General features: G+C 44.6%; 1 protein-coding gene across 1 annotated transcript in view; it reads left to right on the top strand.

The window, feature by feature from the left end:
- Positions 1–17,500, top strand: part of nrg2b (neuregulin 2b) — a 74,387-nt gene that overhangs the window by 50,773 nt on the left and 6,114 nt on the right. The window contains exons 4-6 of the mRNA XM_062549198.1: positions 10,207–10,327; positions 13,949–14,007; positions 15,881–15,904. Coding sequence (XP_062405182.1) covers positions 10,207–10,327; positions 13,949–14,007; positions 15,881–15,904 — 204 coding nt within the window. The remainder of the gene's footprint in view (positions 1–10,206; positions 10,328–13,948; positions 14,008–15,880; positions 15,905–17,500) is intronic.

Genomic DNA, 17,500 nt, shown 5'->3' with positions numbered 1-17,500 from the left:
TTTACATGTGTAGATGAGTTTAGATAATGACTGGATTTTGAAAATGGATATACAGCGATTTCTGAAGCGTCAAGCATCCCTCCTACAAGCCAATAGAGCGAGCCGCAGAAACATTACAAAGCGTCACGTTTTTGAGGCTCATTTGGTGCGTGGTAAATTCATGACACTGAATCATCAAGGCACCATATTAGGCATTATATCAAGCACAAAGTGTCCTCTACCTTTTCCCATTATGTAATGCATTCTCTGGCATTTAAGCCACTGGAGGCTAGTGACAAGCTCCCTTTGCTAGTTCAGCTAATGTTAGGCAATAGCCTAACAATATTAACTAACCGCAGGTGGCCACATTTGTGAAGTAGCCTGGAATAAAGTTTGATTTCTTGTAATAAGCTCACCAATAAAATACCATCTTGGGTACAAAGTCATCACAACTAATTGTGGATGATGCCTCATAGCTTCACATCCCAGACATAATAAAGTCCTTAGAGAAATAACTGGGCACGTTTTCTCTGACAAGCTACCATATGAAATGATAGAGGAGTCCCCCCTCCCCGTTGCCTTTTTCCAAATGCTATACAGACGTGTACAGTATTAGGTCAATTAGCTTCATTAACTTAAACGTGTAGGTAGGCTGTAGCATCCAGACTGGACTCCTACACATGCATGTTAAATAAAGAACTATATATTATTTAATTAAGCTATAGGTAGTCTGCCTGTAAGATTTATTGTGATTGAATAAACTTTAGAAACTTATAACCATATGTATTCCTTCTGGAGTTACCGGTGAGCGAATCGTGGTCCACTTGATCACAAATGTATAGTTTACCCACCTCTTTTCTTTATCACTACACCAGTAGAGAGAGAGAGAGAGAGAGAGAGAGAGAGCGCATTTACACTCTTTATGCAACCCAGTTTCCAAAAAAGTTGGGACGCTGTGTAAAATGTAAACAAAAAGAATGGGTGTGGTAATCTTCGGATCTTATAAACACAAAAGGACGCAGACGACATATAAAATGCTTGATATCAAAATAATAGCTAATAATATAAAACACTACCACCCGTGCCTATGATTGGGTACATCATGGAATGAAAAACACAGTAAAGAAGACCCAGATTGTTGAGCAGTTGAAATACTATATTTGGCAAGATTGGGACAATGTTTTATTCTTATTTCTTACACAAATGGCAAATAATAGCATTCTGTTTCCATTAAGATTATACAAATCTTTCCAACTTGAAAATGAGGTTGTACTCACATTTCATGCTATGTGAATGTTGCAATTTACTTTTCATCTTTAACATTCTTGTTGGATTACTCTGTTGCTTTGTTAACACTGCATCCAAACAGTTACAGTATGCTAGAAAAGTAAAAGTAGATTTCAGTTTCAGAGAGGGGGTAGAGAAAGAGAGAGAGAGAGAGAGAGAGAGAGAGAGAGAGAGAGAGAGAGAGAGAGAGAGAGAAAGTGATGTGGGAGAGAATGAGCATAAAAAGAGGGAGCATCGTGTCCATTGATCAGAGAGGATCAATGTGTGTGTGTGTGTGTGTGTACAGTATGTATGTATGTGTGTGTTTATGTACTGTATGTGTGTGGGTGGTGTTCTGGTCCCGAGGTCTGCACATATCAACTCTCTCTCTCTCTCTTTCTCTCTCTTTATCTCCCCCTCCTTGTCTCTCTCTCTCTCACACACACACACACACACACACACACACACGATTTAAGCTCTAAGCCAAGTGTGAGACAGTCTCTACTTTACATGCTGCTTAAGCAGAGATAATTAATGACCTATGACCCCAAATCCTGGTCTGGTACTGGCAGGCCGTATCTCTATCGAGCGCCTCTCTCTGGAAAATATACTCTGCAAGTCCTCACTCACATATTGATTAGCTAAGGACTTTTCTCTGCTCGCCCAATCACCAAGCTTTGGGGAGGGGTTTACATGATGACACAGGAAGTGGCGGGGAATGCGTGAAAGGATCACGTAATGCGTATGATGACGATGGGATTGCGGTAGCATCTTACGTAGCAGTTGGGTCCGTTTTTGGGAGATCATTTGCACGAATAATGTGCAGTGATCTGTATCACTTTGAGAAATGAACAGACGTGGTGAGCCTCTACTGACATCAGCGCAAGTTGAGTTTCTCTCTCTTTTTCTCTCTCTCTCTCTCTCACTCTATTGTCTCTTGCTCTGTTGTTTTCTCCTCTCTGTCAGTGTGTGTGTGTGTGTGTGTGTGTGTGTGTGTGTGTTTGCGTGTGCGTGTGCGTGGAGTGCATGTGTGTCTTCCAGTCTGTGAACAGCTGTAATATTCTAGGGACAAAAGGCACCCATGTGATTGCAGAAAGCACATCGTCCATTCCATAGAATAGCTGTGTGTTACCTGTGCGATCTCTCTCTATGGTATGGATCTCTGGGGCCCTGTCTCGTGACAGTGCGTGCGTGTGTGTGTGTGTGTGTGTGTGCGTGTGTGCGTGTGTGTGTGTGTGTGTGTATATGTGTGTGTGTGTGTGTGTGTGTGTGTGTGTGTGTGTGCATGTATATGTGTGTGTGTGTGTGTGTGTGTATGTGTGTGTGTACATGTGTGTGTGTGTGTGTGTGTGTGTGTGTGTGTGTGTGTGTGTGTGTGCGGAGCGTGCGCTGACTAGCCTACTACACTCCAAACCCAGACAGTTTGTACCCAGCGCTGTGATGCTCAGCAGGAGCTGTGTGTTCTCACTTCTGTCAGCAGACTGGAATCAAAACAGCCCTTCCACTGGAGTGGATGTCAACATTGCCATAGCTCCTTGTCACTTTGGATTCTCTTGTTTTCAATATCACAAAAGCTTTTTGTTCTGCTCCTGGTTTTATTTTCACTCAGTCTCACTCCCTCCTGTTTGCTCAGACACAGACACACGCACACGCGCACACTTATACACACACACATACAGACACATGCACACACACACACACACACACACAGACACACACACACACACACACACACACACACACACACACACACACATACTGTACATACAGACACATGCACACACACACACACACACACACTCATACAGACACACGCGCACACACACACACACACACCCACACACATACAGACACATGCACACGCACACGCACGCACACACACACACACACACACACACACACACACACACACACACATTCATATCATACGCATATGTTGTGTCTTTTTACTGTGTTGTCGCTTTAAGCAGGCCCGGACACTGATTGCCTGATAGACATCGCGCAGGACTGCAATTCCCGGCAACCCGAGCTGCGCATAAAAGCGGCCTTCAACCTGCGCGTCATTCTCTGACATCTCTGACCTCTCTGACTCCTCTGAGCGGACCTGCGCAAATGGGCGAAAGTGCTTGAGACAGCGGTGTGTGAGACTGCTATTACTCAGCACGAGACAAACGTCACGCCTTCAGCGCTTGATTCAAATGGACTATAACAATTGTTCTCTAACGAACTTGTGAAACTTCAATAAAATCTATGAAGAGAATTTCCTGTCTGACCAGTCTAAATCCACCACATTTTTGGTGCCGAAACCCGGGAGAAGAGGGAAAAGAAGGATCTGAAGGGAAAAAGACGAGAAGAAGATTCCCTACCTGAGACGTGGATTACCTGAGTGACTACAGGTGTGGACAGGTGAGCACCGAAGAAGAGAACAATGGATAAGCTTCCAAGATTGAAGAAAGTGCGAGGAACAATTAGAACAGCAGTGACAAAGTTAGTTAATCGAATTGCCGAAGAATTACGGAAAGAAGAGCCAAATCCAGAGACTCTTGAAGAATGGAACGAGCAATTAAGTCATAGAGAAAGTTCACTGCAAGAATTGGATCTAGAAATAGAGAGAAATACGCCAACGGATGAGTTGGAAGATGAGGTAAATGGAGCCATGCAATATGTGGATGAAATAAAAATGGCTTATCTGCGCACAAAGAAGTTTTTGGAAAAAATCAGAGATGAAAGCGATACATCTTCGCAGACGACAAACCAGAGGAATAGAATTCCAGTGATGAAACTACCAAAGCTGTCGATTGAACACTTCAGTGGAGACATAAGTAAGTGGCAAAACTTTTGGAGCCAGTTTACGAGTGCAATTCACGACAACGAGCATTTAAGAAAAGTTGATAAGTTTAATTATCTCAAATCATTTCTTAATGGTAATGCAGCGAAAGTTGTAGCAGGCTTTTCATTGACCGAAGCAAATTATGATCATGCAATCAAAATGCTGCTGAATAGATTTGGAAGAAAAGATTTGGTTATTAATGCTCATATGAACAAATTGCTCAATTTGACTCCAGTTAGAAAAGCAACAGACATTGTAGCGCTACGCAACTTATACGATGAATGCGAAGTTCAAGTACGTAGCTTAGACGCAATGGGAGTGGTATCAGATGCCTACGGCTGTTTACTCTGCCCTATCTTGATGAAAATGATTCCTGAAGAAATAACACTCGAATTCACGAAACAACTGCAAGAAGAAGAAGCTCTGAATGTAAAAGACTTAATGGAATTCTTACAGAAGGAAGTTGTTAGTCGAGAGCGAACTGCCTGTGTAGCCCAGCGACAAACGGGCCCTGTGTTAGAAAAAGACTCCTTACGAGACCGCGATAAAAGAGTGTTTGAGAGAAGAAAGAGTTATGCTCCAACATCAGCTACATTTCATGTGTCCGCTAGAGAAGACTCACACTGTTTATTTTGCAACGAAAAAACACATAAGTCAAGAGAATGCAACGTGCACAGTGTTGAAGCGAGAAGAGACAAACTGCGCAAACAAGGCCGATGTTTTGTATGCTTAGGTGCGAAACATATCGCGCGCAACTGTAGAGCGCAAGGAATACAATGCGAAGGTTGCGGCAGAAGACATCACAAAACTGTTTGTTTCCAACATGCCTTAAGCACTGTAACTTCACATACACCTGAAGTAGGCTTGTCAGATACAGTAGTGTCCGTATCCCCAGTACAGTCAAGTCATAGTGGCACAACATTCTTGCAGACAGCAATAGTTTGGATTGAAACGCCAATGCAAGACCAGCTTGTCAGATGTCTACTGGATGGAGGAAGTCAAAGAAGTTTCATACAGGAGAACCTATCAAGAGCATTAAATCTGCCAGTTATTGGTGAAGAAACACTCAATCTGCACACATTTGCATCAACAACTTCAAAATTGATCAAATGCAGAAAGGTACAAGTACGACTGAGAAATATTAAAACAGAGCAAAATGTAATTCTAGAGTTGCTAGAAACCCCGCATGTTTGTACTTCTAAATTGCAAATTGCAGATCAGAACATCCGAAAGATACTGGAAGAAAAAGGACGTCAAGTGGCGGACGTGCCTATTCGAGGCATGGAGAACGAGGAGCTTGGAATTCTCATAGGAGGGGACTATTACTGGAAAATTGTGACTGGACAAATGGAGCGCTTAAGTGACACGCTGGTAGCAATAGAAAGCAAGTTTGGATGGTTGCTACAAGGGACAGCGACAGTGCTGAAAGTCACTACAGAACCTGTGGACATTGACGTGCTACATGTCAGTGTAGCCGAAGACGTTTCACTATCCAATCAGCTGCGCTGTTTTTGGGAAACTGAGTCCATAGGAATATACCCAGAAAAGGAATCACGTGTCATTGAAAATGAGGCCATTCAGAAGTTTAAAAGAACAGTGATCAATAAGGGAGGCAGGTACGAAGTAAGTTTGCCTTGGAAGGAAAATCACTGTGAATTGGCATCAAATTGGACTGTAGCTAAACGCAGATTCACCAATCTGACCAAGAAATTTAGCAAGGAACAGTCTCTTTATGAGAGGTATGACGCAGTGATGCAAGACTACTTGCGGGAAGGAATAATTGAAGAAGTGACCAGTGAAAATTCAGCCAACACAGTAAGTCCTATTTACTATATGCCCCATCATGCTGTGGTGAAGGAAGACAGAGCTACAACCAAAGTGCGTGTAGTGTTTGATGCGTCTTCTCATGAGAATAATAGTCCATCTCTAAATCAATGTCTCTTTGCAGGCCCAAATCTGAATCCTGAACTTTTGAGTATACTTTTAAGATTCCGTGAACACAAAGTGGCACTGATGGCAGATATTACCAAGGCATTTTTACAAATTTTATTGAATGAACAAGATCGAGATGCTTTGGGGTTTTTATGGACTAAGGACAAGCCAGGTAACAGTGAAGAAGCCAATCTCATAACCTTGAGAATGACTCGAGTCCCATTCGGAGTGACATCAAGCCCTTTTCTGCTGGCAGCGACAATCAGACATCATCTTGAAAGGTACGAAACCATCTATCCAGAAGTGGTCAACATTATGAGAGAAAGTCTTTATGTTGATGATTTGATTACTGGAGCTGCAGATGTGAAATCAGCGGAAAACCTAGCGCTAAAAGCGAAGGAAATAATGTCTACCGCCGGAATGGTGCTTTGCAAGTGGAAAACGAACGCAAAAGAATTGCAAGAAAAATGGCTGCATACAGAGTTCATAGAAAAAGCAGAAATCAAAGGCCAATCAACATTGAAAGTGCTTGGAATCACATGGAAAACTGACAATGATGAATTTACATTTGAAGTGGACGACTTGGTACAGTTTTTGGCAAAGAAAGTCAATTCAAAACGTGGTGTGTTACAATCAGCTGCTAGACTGTTTGATCCAATCGGATTTTTATCCCCATTCACTATTAGGATAAAATGCCTTTTTCAGGAGTTATGGCAAAGAGGAATCGAGTGGGATGAAGAACTTCCAGAAGATCTGAGTGAAAAATGGGAACAGTGGTGTACAGAGATACCAACTTTACAACAGCTATCTGTGCAAAGGAGATATGATTCACTGCCAGAAGGTGAGCCCATTCAAGTTAAGGAAGTGCATGTGTTCTGCGATGCTAGTCCAAATGCATATTGCGCGGCAGCGTATATGCGCATAGCCAATGCAGACGGTTATTGCAGCAGTAGTTTAATCGCAGCAAAAACAAGAGTAGCCCCATTAAAGCCAACTACTTTACCCAGACTTGAGCTCTTAGGAGCAGTGATTGGAGCAAGACTAGGAACGTATGTCATCACACATTTGAAGTTGGATAAAAGCAATCTGAAACTTTGGACAGATTCCATGATAACGCTACATTGGATAAAGAGCAACGCAAAAGAATGGAAACCATTTGTAGCCAACCGTGTGTCAGAAATCCAAAAATTGACAATGCCAGAAAATTGGAAACATTGTAAAGGCCAGGACAACCCAGCAGATCTCGGTACAAGAGGGATATCTGTAGATTCCATGATTGAAGCCGACCTATGGTGGCAAGGGCCGCAGTGGCTACATGAGCTCGAAGCGCCGGAGCTGGAGATGGAGTCAACAGAACCAACGGAGATCGCTGAAGGTATTTCTCAAAATCAAGTCACAGCAAACAAGGTAAACGAAAACGACATTAAAGAACCATTGTTTGATTTGAACAAGTATAGTGATTTGCAAAAGGTATTGAGAATAACTTCATGGATTAAAAGATTCATTCATAATGCAAAACATGCAGAAAAGTTGAACAGAGAATTGAGTGCAGAAGAAATAAGAAATGCTCAATTATATTGGATTTTAAACACGCAAAATCAAAGCTTCCCTGCAGATATGGAAAACTTGCGTGCTGGAAAGGAACTTTTACGAACATCTAAACTGTTAAATCTTAACCCCTTTCTTGACGATGCAGGAATCTTGCGAGTTGGAGGACGCTTACAGAAGAGCGCTTTGCCGCATGAAGTGAAACACCCATGGATTCTTCCAACTAACCACAGATTCTCAGAATTGATTGTGAGAAAAGCGCACGAAGAGGTACTGCATTCTGGAGTAAGAGACACGCTTACGCAAGTAAGAGAAACGAGCTGGATTTTACGCGGACGTCAACTGTGCAAGAAGGTGGTGCTGAGATGTTTGGTGTGCCGCAAGTCAAAAGTCAAGCCGAGCCAACAGCGCGAAGCTCCGCTACCCAAAGAACGAATTACAGAAGCTCAACCATTTGAGGTAACGGGTATTGACTTTGCTGGTCCATTATATATCAAACCTAATCACAAGAAGACATACTGTACATAGCCTTATTTACATGTGCTGTAACAAGAGCTGTGCATTTGGAACTAGTTTCAGACTTGACCACAGAAGCTTTTTTTATGGCATTTAAGCGATTTATCGCTAGAAGAGGAATATGTAACACAATTTATTCTGATAATGCGAAGACTTTTAAAAGAGCTGACAAAGATCTTAAAGAGATGTGGCAAGTAATGAAGAGCAAGGATTTGCAAGTTTTGTTCGCAGGAAAACAAATAACATGGAGATACATCGTTGAGAGAGCGGCCTGGTGGGGAGGATTTTGGGAACGATTGGTACGCACTGTGAAGACCTGTGTTCGCAAAATACTGGGTAGAGCATGCCTGACGTTTGAAGAACTGCAAACAATAATCATTGAAGTGGAAGCAGTAATTAATTCACGTCCATTAACCTATCTGTACCCAGACAGTGAAGAATTGTTGCCTCTAACCCCTGCACACTTTTTAGTAGGAAAAAGACTGACAACCTTACCCCCGCAGCCAAGTCCGACAGATGTGCAAGGAGCGAACGCCGAAGCATTGACCAAAAGGTGGAGATACAGACAGCGGATCATTGAATCGTTTTGGAAACGCTGGAGAAATGAATATCTACTACAATTAAGGTCAGCGCATACAGTGAAACAAGTTAATACATCTCAATTCAAAGTTGGAGACATTGTATTAATTCAAGAGGATAAAATCCCAAGACACATGTGGAAGTTAGGAAAGGTTGAAGAGTTGTTTATTGGAAGAGACGGTCATGTAAGATCATGTCAAGTAAGAACTTCAACAAATGTTTTAAGAAGACCCATACAGTTATTGTATAACCTGGAGCTGTAAATGATGAACATAGCTCTCCGACCTGGTTCATCGGGCCGGAGTGTGTTGTGTCTTTTTACTGTGTTGTCGCTTTAAGCAGGCCCGGACACTGATTGCCTGATAGACATCGCGCAGGACTGCAATTCCCGGCAACCCGAGCTGCGCATAAAAGCGGCCTTCAACCTGCGCGTCATTCTCTGACATCTCTGACCTCTCTGACTCCTCTGAGCGGACCTGCGCAAATGGGCGAAAGTGCTTGAGACAGCGGTGTGTGAGACTGCTATTACTCAGCACGAGACAAACGTCACGCCTTCAGCGCTTGATTCAAATGGACTATAACAATTGTTCTCTAACGAACTTGTGAAACTTCAATAAAATCTATGAAGAGAATTTCCTGTCTGACCAGTCTAAATCCACCACAGCATAGCAGTAAAAACAACGCATGCAAACATTTTCCATTTTCTCAGGATTTTGTGCTCTTTCACCAAACATGTCACTGTGAAACAATACATATATGGATAGTATACTATCCTACAGTATATGAAATACATTACTCTACCTTGTCTAATATAGTGCATCACCTTTGTTCAGTCTGGAATCCTGCTCTCATTACAGCAAAGGGAAACTATGCAGGATTGGCCATTTCATCGCCGCTTTTGCTTTTGCTTTTCGTTTTCGCTCGTTTTACGCTTGCAGGTTTCTCTGCAGAGCTTCTCCTACAGCTTTACCATGTGTATTTTACAAAACTCCTCAATCGGTCAGTCTGCCTTTTCATGAGCATGAGGCTGGAGACTTTCTGTCAGGAAGTGCCAGAAAGTGCCGACCCGGTGGCACAAAACTTGCGTGCGTGAAAAAAAATCAACAAAAAAAAAGCTAAAAAAATAAATGTGAAAAAATCTAAGAAGATCTGGCATAGTTTCTCTTTAATGGTAAGCTCAGCTCAACTCAACTCAGCTCAGCTCAGCCTCGGAGCTACCAATCTGTCATCAGTGGGGATGCTAAGTGTGGTGATGTTGCATTTGTTCCTCAGTGTAGTAACACTAATGGTGGTGGTGGTGGTGGCGGTAGGGCTGGACACAAGCGATACACAAGTAAACACATCGTCAGTGGGCTTCCTGAAAGGCCACTACATACGTGCTACAGGCTTAGTGACCAAGTTGGAAGCAGTAATCCCAAGTGGTGAAAAGCTGGACCGACACTCTGGTGAAACAACTGGAAACAGTCTCTCTCTCTCTCTCTCTCTCTCTCTCTCTCTCTCTCTCTCTCTCTCTCTCTCTCTCTCTCTCTCTCTCTCTCTCTCTCTCTCCCCCCCAGTGACCACCACCCTCTCACCGGCGTCCAGTCACACACGCCAGTGTAACGAGACGGAGAAGGCCTACTGCGTCAATGGAGGCGACTGTTACGTCATTCATGGTATAAACCAGCTGTCCTGCAAGTAAGTGCTGTCCTGTGGTGTGTGTGTATGTGTGTGTGTATGTGCGCGTGCGCGTGCGCGTGTGCGTGTGCGTGTGCGTGTGCGTGTGCGTGTGCGTGTGCGTGTGCGTGTGCGTATGCGTATGTGTACGTGTAGTGTGTGTGTGTGTGTGTGTATGTGTGTGTGTGATGTATTTATTTGTGTGCGTGCATGTGTGGGCATGTGCGATGTGTGTGTGTGTGTGTGTGTGTGTGTGTGTGTGTGTGAAGCTTCTTGAGGTGCCCTCCTCCCACACACACCTGTTCTCATCCCCCTCTGCTGACAGAAGACTTTGGGCAAGGCAGGGGTGGGACAGCGAGACGCTGCACAAAGTGTGTGTGTTACCAGATGGTGTGTACACTATGTGTGTGTGTGTGTGTGTGTGTGTGTGTGTGTGTGTGTGTGTGTGTGTGTGTGTGTGTGTGTGTGTGTTTGCCTGCCTGTAAACTGTTTGTGCACAGGTTCAGTAAATGGGAAACAATCAACGCTATTCCAGCCAATCAGCATCCACGGTCACTCGTCCTCCAATCACGCATCAGAAGAATGGGTGGGAGGGGCCTGTTTAATTGGCTCAAATATCAACAACCTTTCACAAGGTTCAGGCACTACTCCTTTAAATAGTCCTTTTATGTGACCAGTCCTTACTGCAGTATTCAGGCACTGCTCCTTTAAATGGGGCCTGTAATGTGACCAATCCTAACTGCAGTATTTATGCACTGCTCCTTTAATTAGTCCTGTTGTCAGGCCTGTTATATGACCAATCCTAACTGCAGTATTCTGGCACTGCTCCTTTAATAAGTCCTGTTGTCAGGCCTGTTATATGACCAATCCTAACTGCAGTATTCTGGCACTGCTCCTTTAATAAGTCCTGTTGTGAGGCCTGTTATGTGTGCAGGTCTCTCTCCATCCCATGTCATCTAACAGGATGCCTAATCTCGGGCCCTCGTCCCCACACATGGAACAGACATGGACACACAGACCGGGATGGAGACCTGTCCATGCAAACATCTGACCATACATGTACACGCACATGTCAAGGCACATACACACACACACACACACACACACACACACACACACACACACACACACATGATATGCAGAGCAACAGTAGTAGGGGCCATACAAACTGAGATTGAGGTGTTGGTATGTCACTTACAATGTCAACATCTGGCATGGTGAGAGATTACCGTGAAACCTTACTAAACAATCTCTCACACACACTAATACACATAGACAATACGTATCAATTACAGCAGCCTACACACACACACACACACGCACACACACACGCACACGCACACACACACACACACAAATACACATAGACAATACATATCAATTTCAGCAGCCTACACACACACACACACACACACACACACACACACACACGTAAGTGCCCACTCACTCTCTCTCTCTCACACACACACACACACACACGTAAGTGCCCAGTCCCTCACCCTCACTCACACACACATATATGAAGATGAATGTGATGGCTTGTCAGAGAGGGCTGTCCTGCCCCATAAGCATCTCTGATTAAGCTGATAGGTGTCCTCTACAAGTATAAAGCCCCCATTAACTTTGACAACCTCACCATTGATATTCATTGTGTGTGTGTGTGTGTGTGTGTGTGTGTGTGTGTGTGTGTGTGTGTGTGTGTGTGTGTGTGTGTGTGTGTGTGTGTGTGTGTGTGTGTGTGTGTGTGTGTGTGTGTGTGTGTGTGTGTGTGTGTGTGTGTGTGTGTGTGTGTGTGTGTGTGTGTGTGTGTGTGTGTGTGTGTGTGTGTGTGTGTGTGTGTGTGTGTGTGTGTGTGTGTGTGTGTGTGTGTGTGTGTGTGTGTGTGTGTGTGTGTGTGTGTGTGTGTGTGTGTGTGTGTGTGTGTGTGTGTGTGTGTGCAGTGCAGTGTGTGTGTGCAGTGTGCATGCATAATGAAACCCTATACATCTTGTTCACCTCAACTTTAAATTGTGGGGGATCCCACATGAAGTGGCCACTTTGGGTGATACTCTCAATAAGAACACACACACACACACACACACACACATACACACCTTACTACCCACCCCATCACCACTCCCAGCACATTAACACTCAGACTGTCTAAGTATCTCACACCCACTTGAACCAAGTCATCAGACACTCTCACATTTCATTCAGCCAAGCCCACGCCTGCTGCAGGCACCAGAGACAACACACACACACACACACACACACACACACACACACACACACACACACACACACACACACACTGCTACAGGCATATTCAGCACAGAGCCTTTACACTGCTGTGTGCACCAGAGACCTACAAAACAACTGTCATCACCGCTAGTAACAACCAGATCAAAGGGACACACTTATGCACATAAGCACACACACACACACACACACACACACACACACACACACACACACACACACACACACACACACACACACATACACACACACATACGCACGCACACACACACACACACACACACACATATACACATATGCACAGAGACACACAATTTGTTACAATCGACTCCAACACACTACTACCCACTATCTCCACCAACTCTAACTCTCTTTATTGTTTCAAGAGACCCTCTTGGATCACACACTAGGCGAACGTCAAGCACACACTCAAGTAGACACCCACACAGTTGAGCAGGATGGAGTGTGGTGTGGAGTGGTGTGTGTTTTGTGTGTGTGGTGTGTGTGGTGTGGTGTGGAGTGGTGTGTCTGGAGTGTGTGGTGTGGAGTGTGTGGTGTGGTGTGGAGTGTGTGCGTGTGGAGTGTGTGTTATGGAGTGGTGTGTGTGGAGTGGTGTGTGTGGTGTGGTGTGTGTGCGGAGTGGAGTGTGTGATGTGGTGTAGTGTGTGTGTGGAGTGTGTGGTTTGGAGTGGTGTGTGTGGAGTGTGTCTGTGTGTGGAGTGTGTGTGTGGAGTGTGTGTGTGGAGTGGTGTGGTGTGGAGTGGAGTGTGTGGTGTGTGTGTGTGTGGAGTGTGTGGTGTGTGTGGAGTGTGTGTGGTGGAATGTGTGGTGTGGCGTGGTGTCTCCCCTGTTACTGCTCCATTCGCAATGTGCAGAGACGAAAGCATTCTCAACTCCGTGTGGACCACTAGACTTCCTGATGCGATCATTTCCTGTGTGCTCACTTCCTGTTCCTGTAACCTGTTGCACTGTGCCCTTCCTCCCCCACTTCCTGCTCTCCTCCCCAGATGTTCCTCTGGACCCTCCGGGTGCTGCTGTCTGCAGGTGGAACCCTTGTTGCATTCCTCTGTGTCCCAACCTTTTAAAGTACGCCCTGAGTCTCTGGCGCCCCCCTCAGGCCACCCCCCGAAAAAAACAAGCCCCAAACCAACATGGCGGCTGTCTGCTCTTGTCTGTGTGGTGCATGGGGTTAAGCTGTGGGAGCTCTGCTGTTTCTAATTCCGTGATTTCTCTGGTCCTCTCTCTCTCTCTCTCTCTCTCTCTCTCTCTCTCTCTCTCTCTCTCTCTCTCTCTCTCTCTCGTCTTTCCACTCTCTCTCCCTCTTCTTCTCTTCTCTCTCCTCCTTATGTGTTCCCTCTCTCCTTTCCCTCCTCCCTCTTGTTGCTCTGTTCTGCCCATTAGGTGTCCAAATGACTATACTGGTGATCGCTGTCAACAGTCCGTCATGGCCGATTTCTACAGTATGTCCATCTCTACTTCTGTCTGTCTGTCTGTCTGTCTGTCTGTCTGTCTGTCTGTCTGTCTGTTACCAGTCAGGGGACCTGCATGATGAAGGAGACATGTCTGCATGTGTGTATCTGTGTGTATGTGTGTGTGAGTGATTGTGTGTGTGTGTGTGTGTGTGTGTGTGTGTGTATGTGTGTATATGTGTCCACTCCTCCCTCACCATACTCTCCTTCCCTCCTCTTCTCTTTTATCCACTTCCACAACTAGTTACTGTAGGAGCCTTAGAGGTCAAGAGTTCACAGAAAGGTCATGCTCAGCAAGGTCACTGCAGTGTTACGTTGGGTCACAGGTCAAAACCTTATTTAATTTCATCTGTAGCCTAATCACTTGCTCTAATCATGCTGCAACTAAGTGTGCTAATATTGTAACTTTGGTCTTTAGTGTAACATTGCGGCAATTTTAGTGAAAGTCGTCAATGGTCTTGTAGTTCAACAATGCTGATAAATTTTCAATATGAATGATGTTATGTCAAAACACTAGCGCTAGCATAATTAGCTATACTATACCGATTTCTAACTGTAATTGTAGTAGCAGTCGATTGTACGTAGATGATGTTGTGGTGTTGAAGGGGTGTGTGCTGCTCATGGGAAGACAGCAGCTTGCGTCCGATTGGACCAGCCCTCTTGGTCCCTGACCCCCACCAGATGAAGACCTGATCCATTTCCCTCTGCTGCCCGCCACTGGGACCATCCAGGAGCATGTGAAGCATGTTACCTATGCCTCTTTACAGCTCCTCTTCCTCACACCCATGCTTTTCTTTCACACACACATGCACACACTCACTCACACACACGTTCACACTCATTCACGTTCACGAATGGTATATCTAGTGCTTTGTGTGTATGCTACGCTCCTGAGACATGAGCCCTGATGGTTGGCTATGGTGCTGTGAATGCTAAACGTAGCTGAATGCCTAATGTGTGTGTCCTTTATAGTGTGTTAGCGTTAGCATTAGCGATGATGAATGGTAATCCTGGGCATGCTGCATGACCCCTGCTGACCTTTAACCTTTGGTAGTGAAGGGTCAGGAGCAGGAAAAGGCTGCTGGCATGATGAAACAACATGAAATGAAGGAAATCAGCCCAGGCCAATGCATGTCTCTTAACCTAAAGACGGATGGTGGAATGTATCAGGGGTCATAACCTTCCCCTCCCCCCTCCGCCCGTCCCCCTCCCCCAAGAAGCGACACCAGAAGATTTTGGGAGACATGAGGCAAATTCTGAGAGGAGTCGTCTTTCTGTCCAACGTGTCCATTGTCCAGAACATCCACCTGTGTGTTGTGTCTGCATTCTTTTACTGTGCTGGGTGTTGTCCTTTTGTTGTGCTTTTTTTCTCATCTGTTGTCTTTGTTGTTTTTTTGTTTGTTTGTTTGTTTGTTCTGTGTGGTGGTGTGTTGCTGTCACTCGTCCATTTCCATCGTGAACCACAGAAGTGCGCGCTAGTAAATATGGCAGTAAGTGGAGAGGCTGTTTGTGTGTGTGTGTGTGTGTCCGCATGCACCTCCCCCGCCCCCGCTTGCCCTCCTCCTCCTCCTCTTCCTCCTCCGCCTCTCTTTTCTTTTCCTTCCTCTCCTCTTTCTGTTTGTTTGTTTGTTTGTTTGTTTGTTTGTGTTCTGTAGGGGATATGGAGTTGCCTGTGTCTGCATTGTCTGTCTGTTAATGGAACTCTTGACTACAATGTCCGCCCAGTTAAACATGCAGCACTAATGCCATCTCACACATGCAATACCTGCCCCAAGACTTCCTGCACCTGACACTGTTTTTTATTTTCCTTTTTTCCTTTCTTTACTTTTTTTGTTTTTCAAATTTCATCTTTCTGCGTTGGCAGAGCATCTCGGAATTGAAATTATGGGTATGGATAAATTATTCTTTTCATTTTTATTCGCAACATTAAAACAAGAAGTTTCCTTTAAGTCACTCACAGTATTAAGCTTACTTTGATAGTTGTAACATAGACGAAAGGCACAATATACAGTAGGCTAGTCAAGAAGGGTCTTTCCAATGCCTGAAGTTTCTGCTTATGCCCGCCAATGCTAGCAATAGACAGCTATGTTGATAGAACTGCTGGAAATGTCTAGTTTCTAATTTATGTAAGAACAGAAAGCTTTGTTGGCAGAAGTTTTAAGTAATTGCTAATTATTGATGCTACAAATTGCCCAGGTAGCTGCTAACTCTCGAGCAGATGTGGTCCTGATCAGAGCCAGACCTGTTCCAGAGTCTCCAGGGTATCTGGGTGTAGACTGTGCTGGTTAAGAGCTGAATGCTAGTGCTAAACGCTAGCGCTAAAGACCGCTATCGCTAGCTGCTAATATAAGAGCTTTTTGGCAGGAGTGCAATAGAGAAGTAGCCTACACTAAGAGATCTGGGGTAACCTGATGATTATAAACTTTAGCAACAAATGAGCAAAGGTATTATGTGAAGTATGTTACCACATCTTGTCTGTCCTGTATTAGCAAATTGTCCACTGACACACACTTAAGTTTCCTTTCTGTCACCATACACCAGTTATGTATCTTTGGCCAATAACACGCATGCAATGCAATGTCAGGCTTAGAAGCATTGTGTTTCTCAACTTTGTTCCGTTTATTTATACTGTAATTCACACACACACACACACACACACACACACACACACACACACACACACACACACACAGATACATGAAACAATACACACACTTGAGCACTCATAGACATTAACACACACACACACACACACACACACACACACACACACACACACACACACACACACACACTCACACAGTTTGACCTTCATTTTGTCCCTGTCTTTCCTTTTGTCCTGTGCTCCCTCTTCATGTCCCATCTGTCCTCCATGTTTGTATCAAGCATAGCCTGCACTGGATGCTTAACCTCATGGCCTTGTTTGAGAAAAAGAAACCAGATATAGTGTGTCTGTGTGGGTGTGGGTGTGGGTGTGTGTGTGTGTGTGTGAGAGAGAGTGTGTGTGTGAGAGAGAGAGAGAGTGAGTGTATAAGAGATACACTTGCCAGGGGCTTTCATGAAACCTACTTGATGCATGCCAACTTATTTAATCAAAGAATCAATCTGTGTCTATTGTGTACACCAAAGAAGATGTAATGTTAACATGGTGTATTTCTGTGCAGTTCCCCAACACCACTATCTTTACTACCTAACACATATGCACATACAAAATTATGTTATGTTATTAATTAATCTGAACAGAATGAACAGGTATTGTGAACTGCCCCGGTTATACAATGTGGAATGGCAATGTATTCCTACCCTGCCAGGCGGGTATGTGTGTGAGTCTGCAGATGCAAGTGTGTGTGTGTGTGTGCGTGCGTGTGTGTGTGTGTGTGTGTGTGGGATTGGGCCAGTTATGGGCTTCCAGTCCGCACTCATACAAGGCAGAAGGAAACCCAAATAGCAGCATATCCTGGAGCTGATGAGGCTTGACCAGGCC

The sequence above is a fragment of the Sardina pilchardus genome, chromosome 11 (assembly GCF_963854185.1).
Source record: "Sardina pilchardus chromosome 11, fSarPil1.1, whole genome shotgun sequence".
NCBI classification, from domain to species: domain Eukaryota; kingdom Metazoa; phylum Chordata; class Actinopteri; order Clupeiformes; family Clupeidae; genus Sardina; species Sardina pilchardus.
The sequence above is the reverse complement of the archived record's forward strand: the minus strand, read 5'-3'. Positions and strand labels throughout refer to the sequence as shown.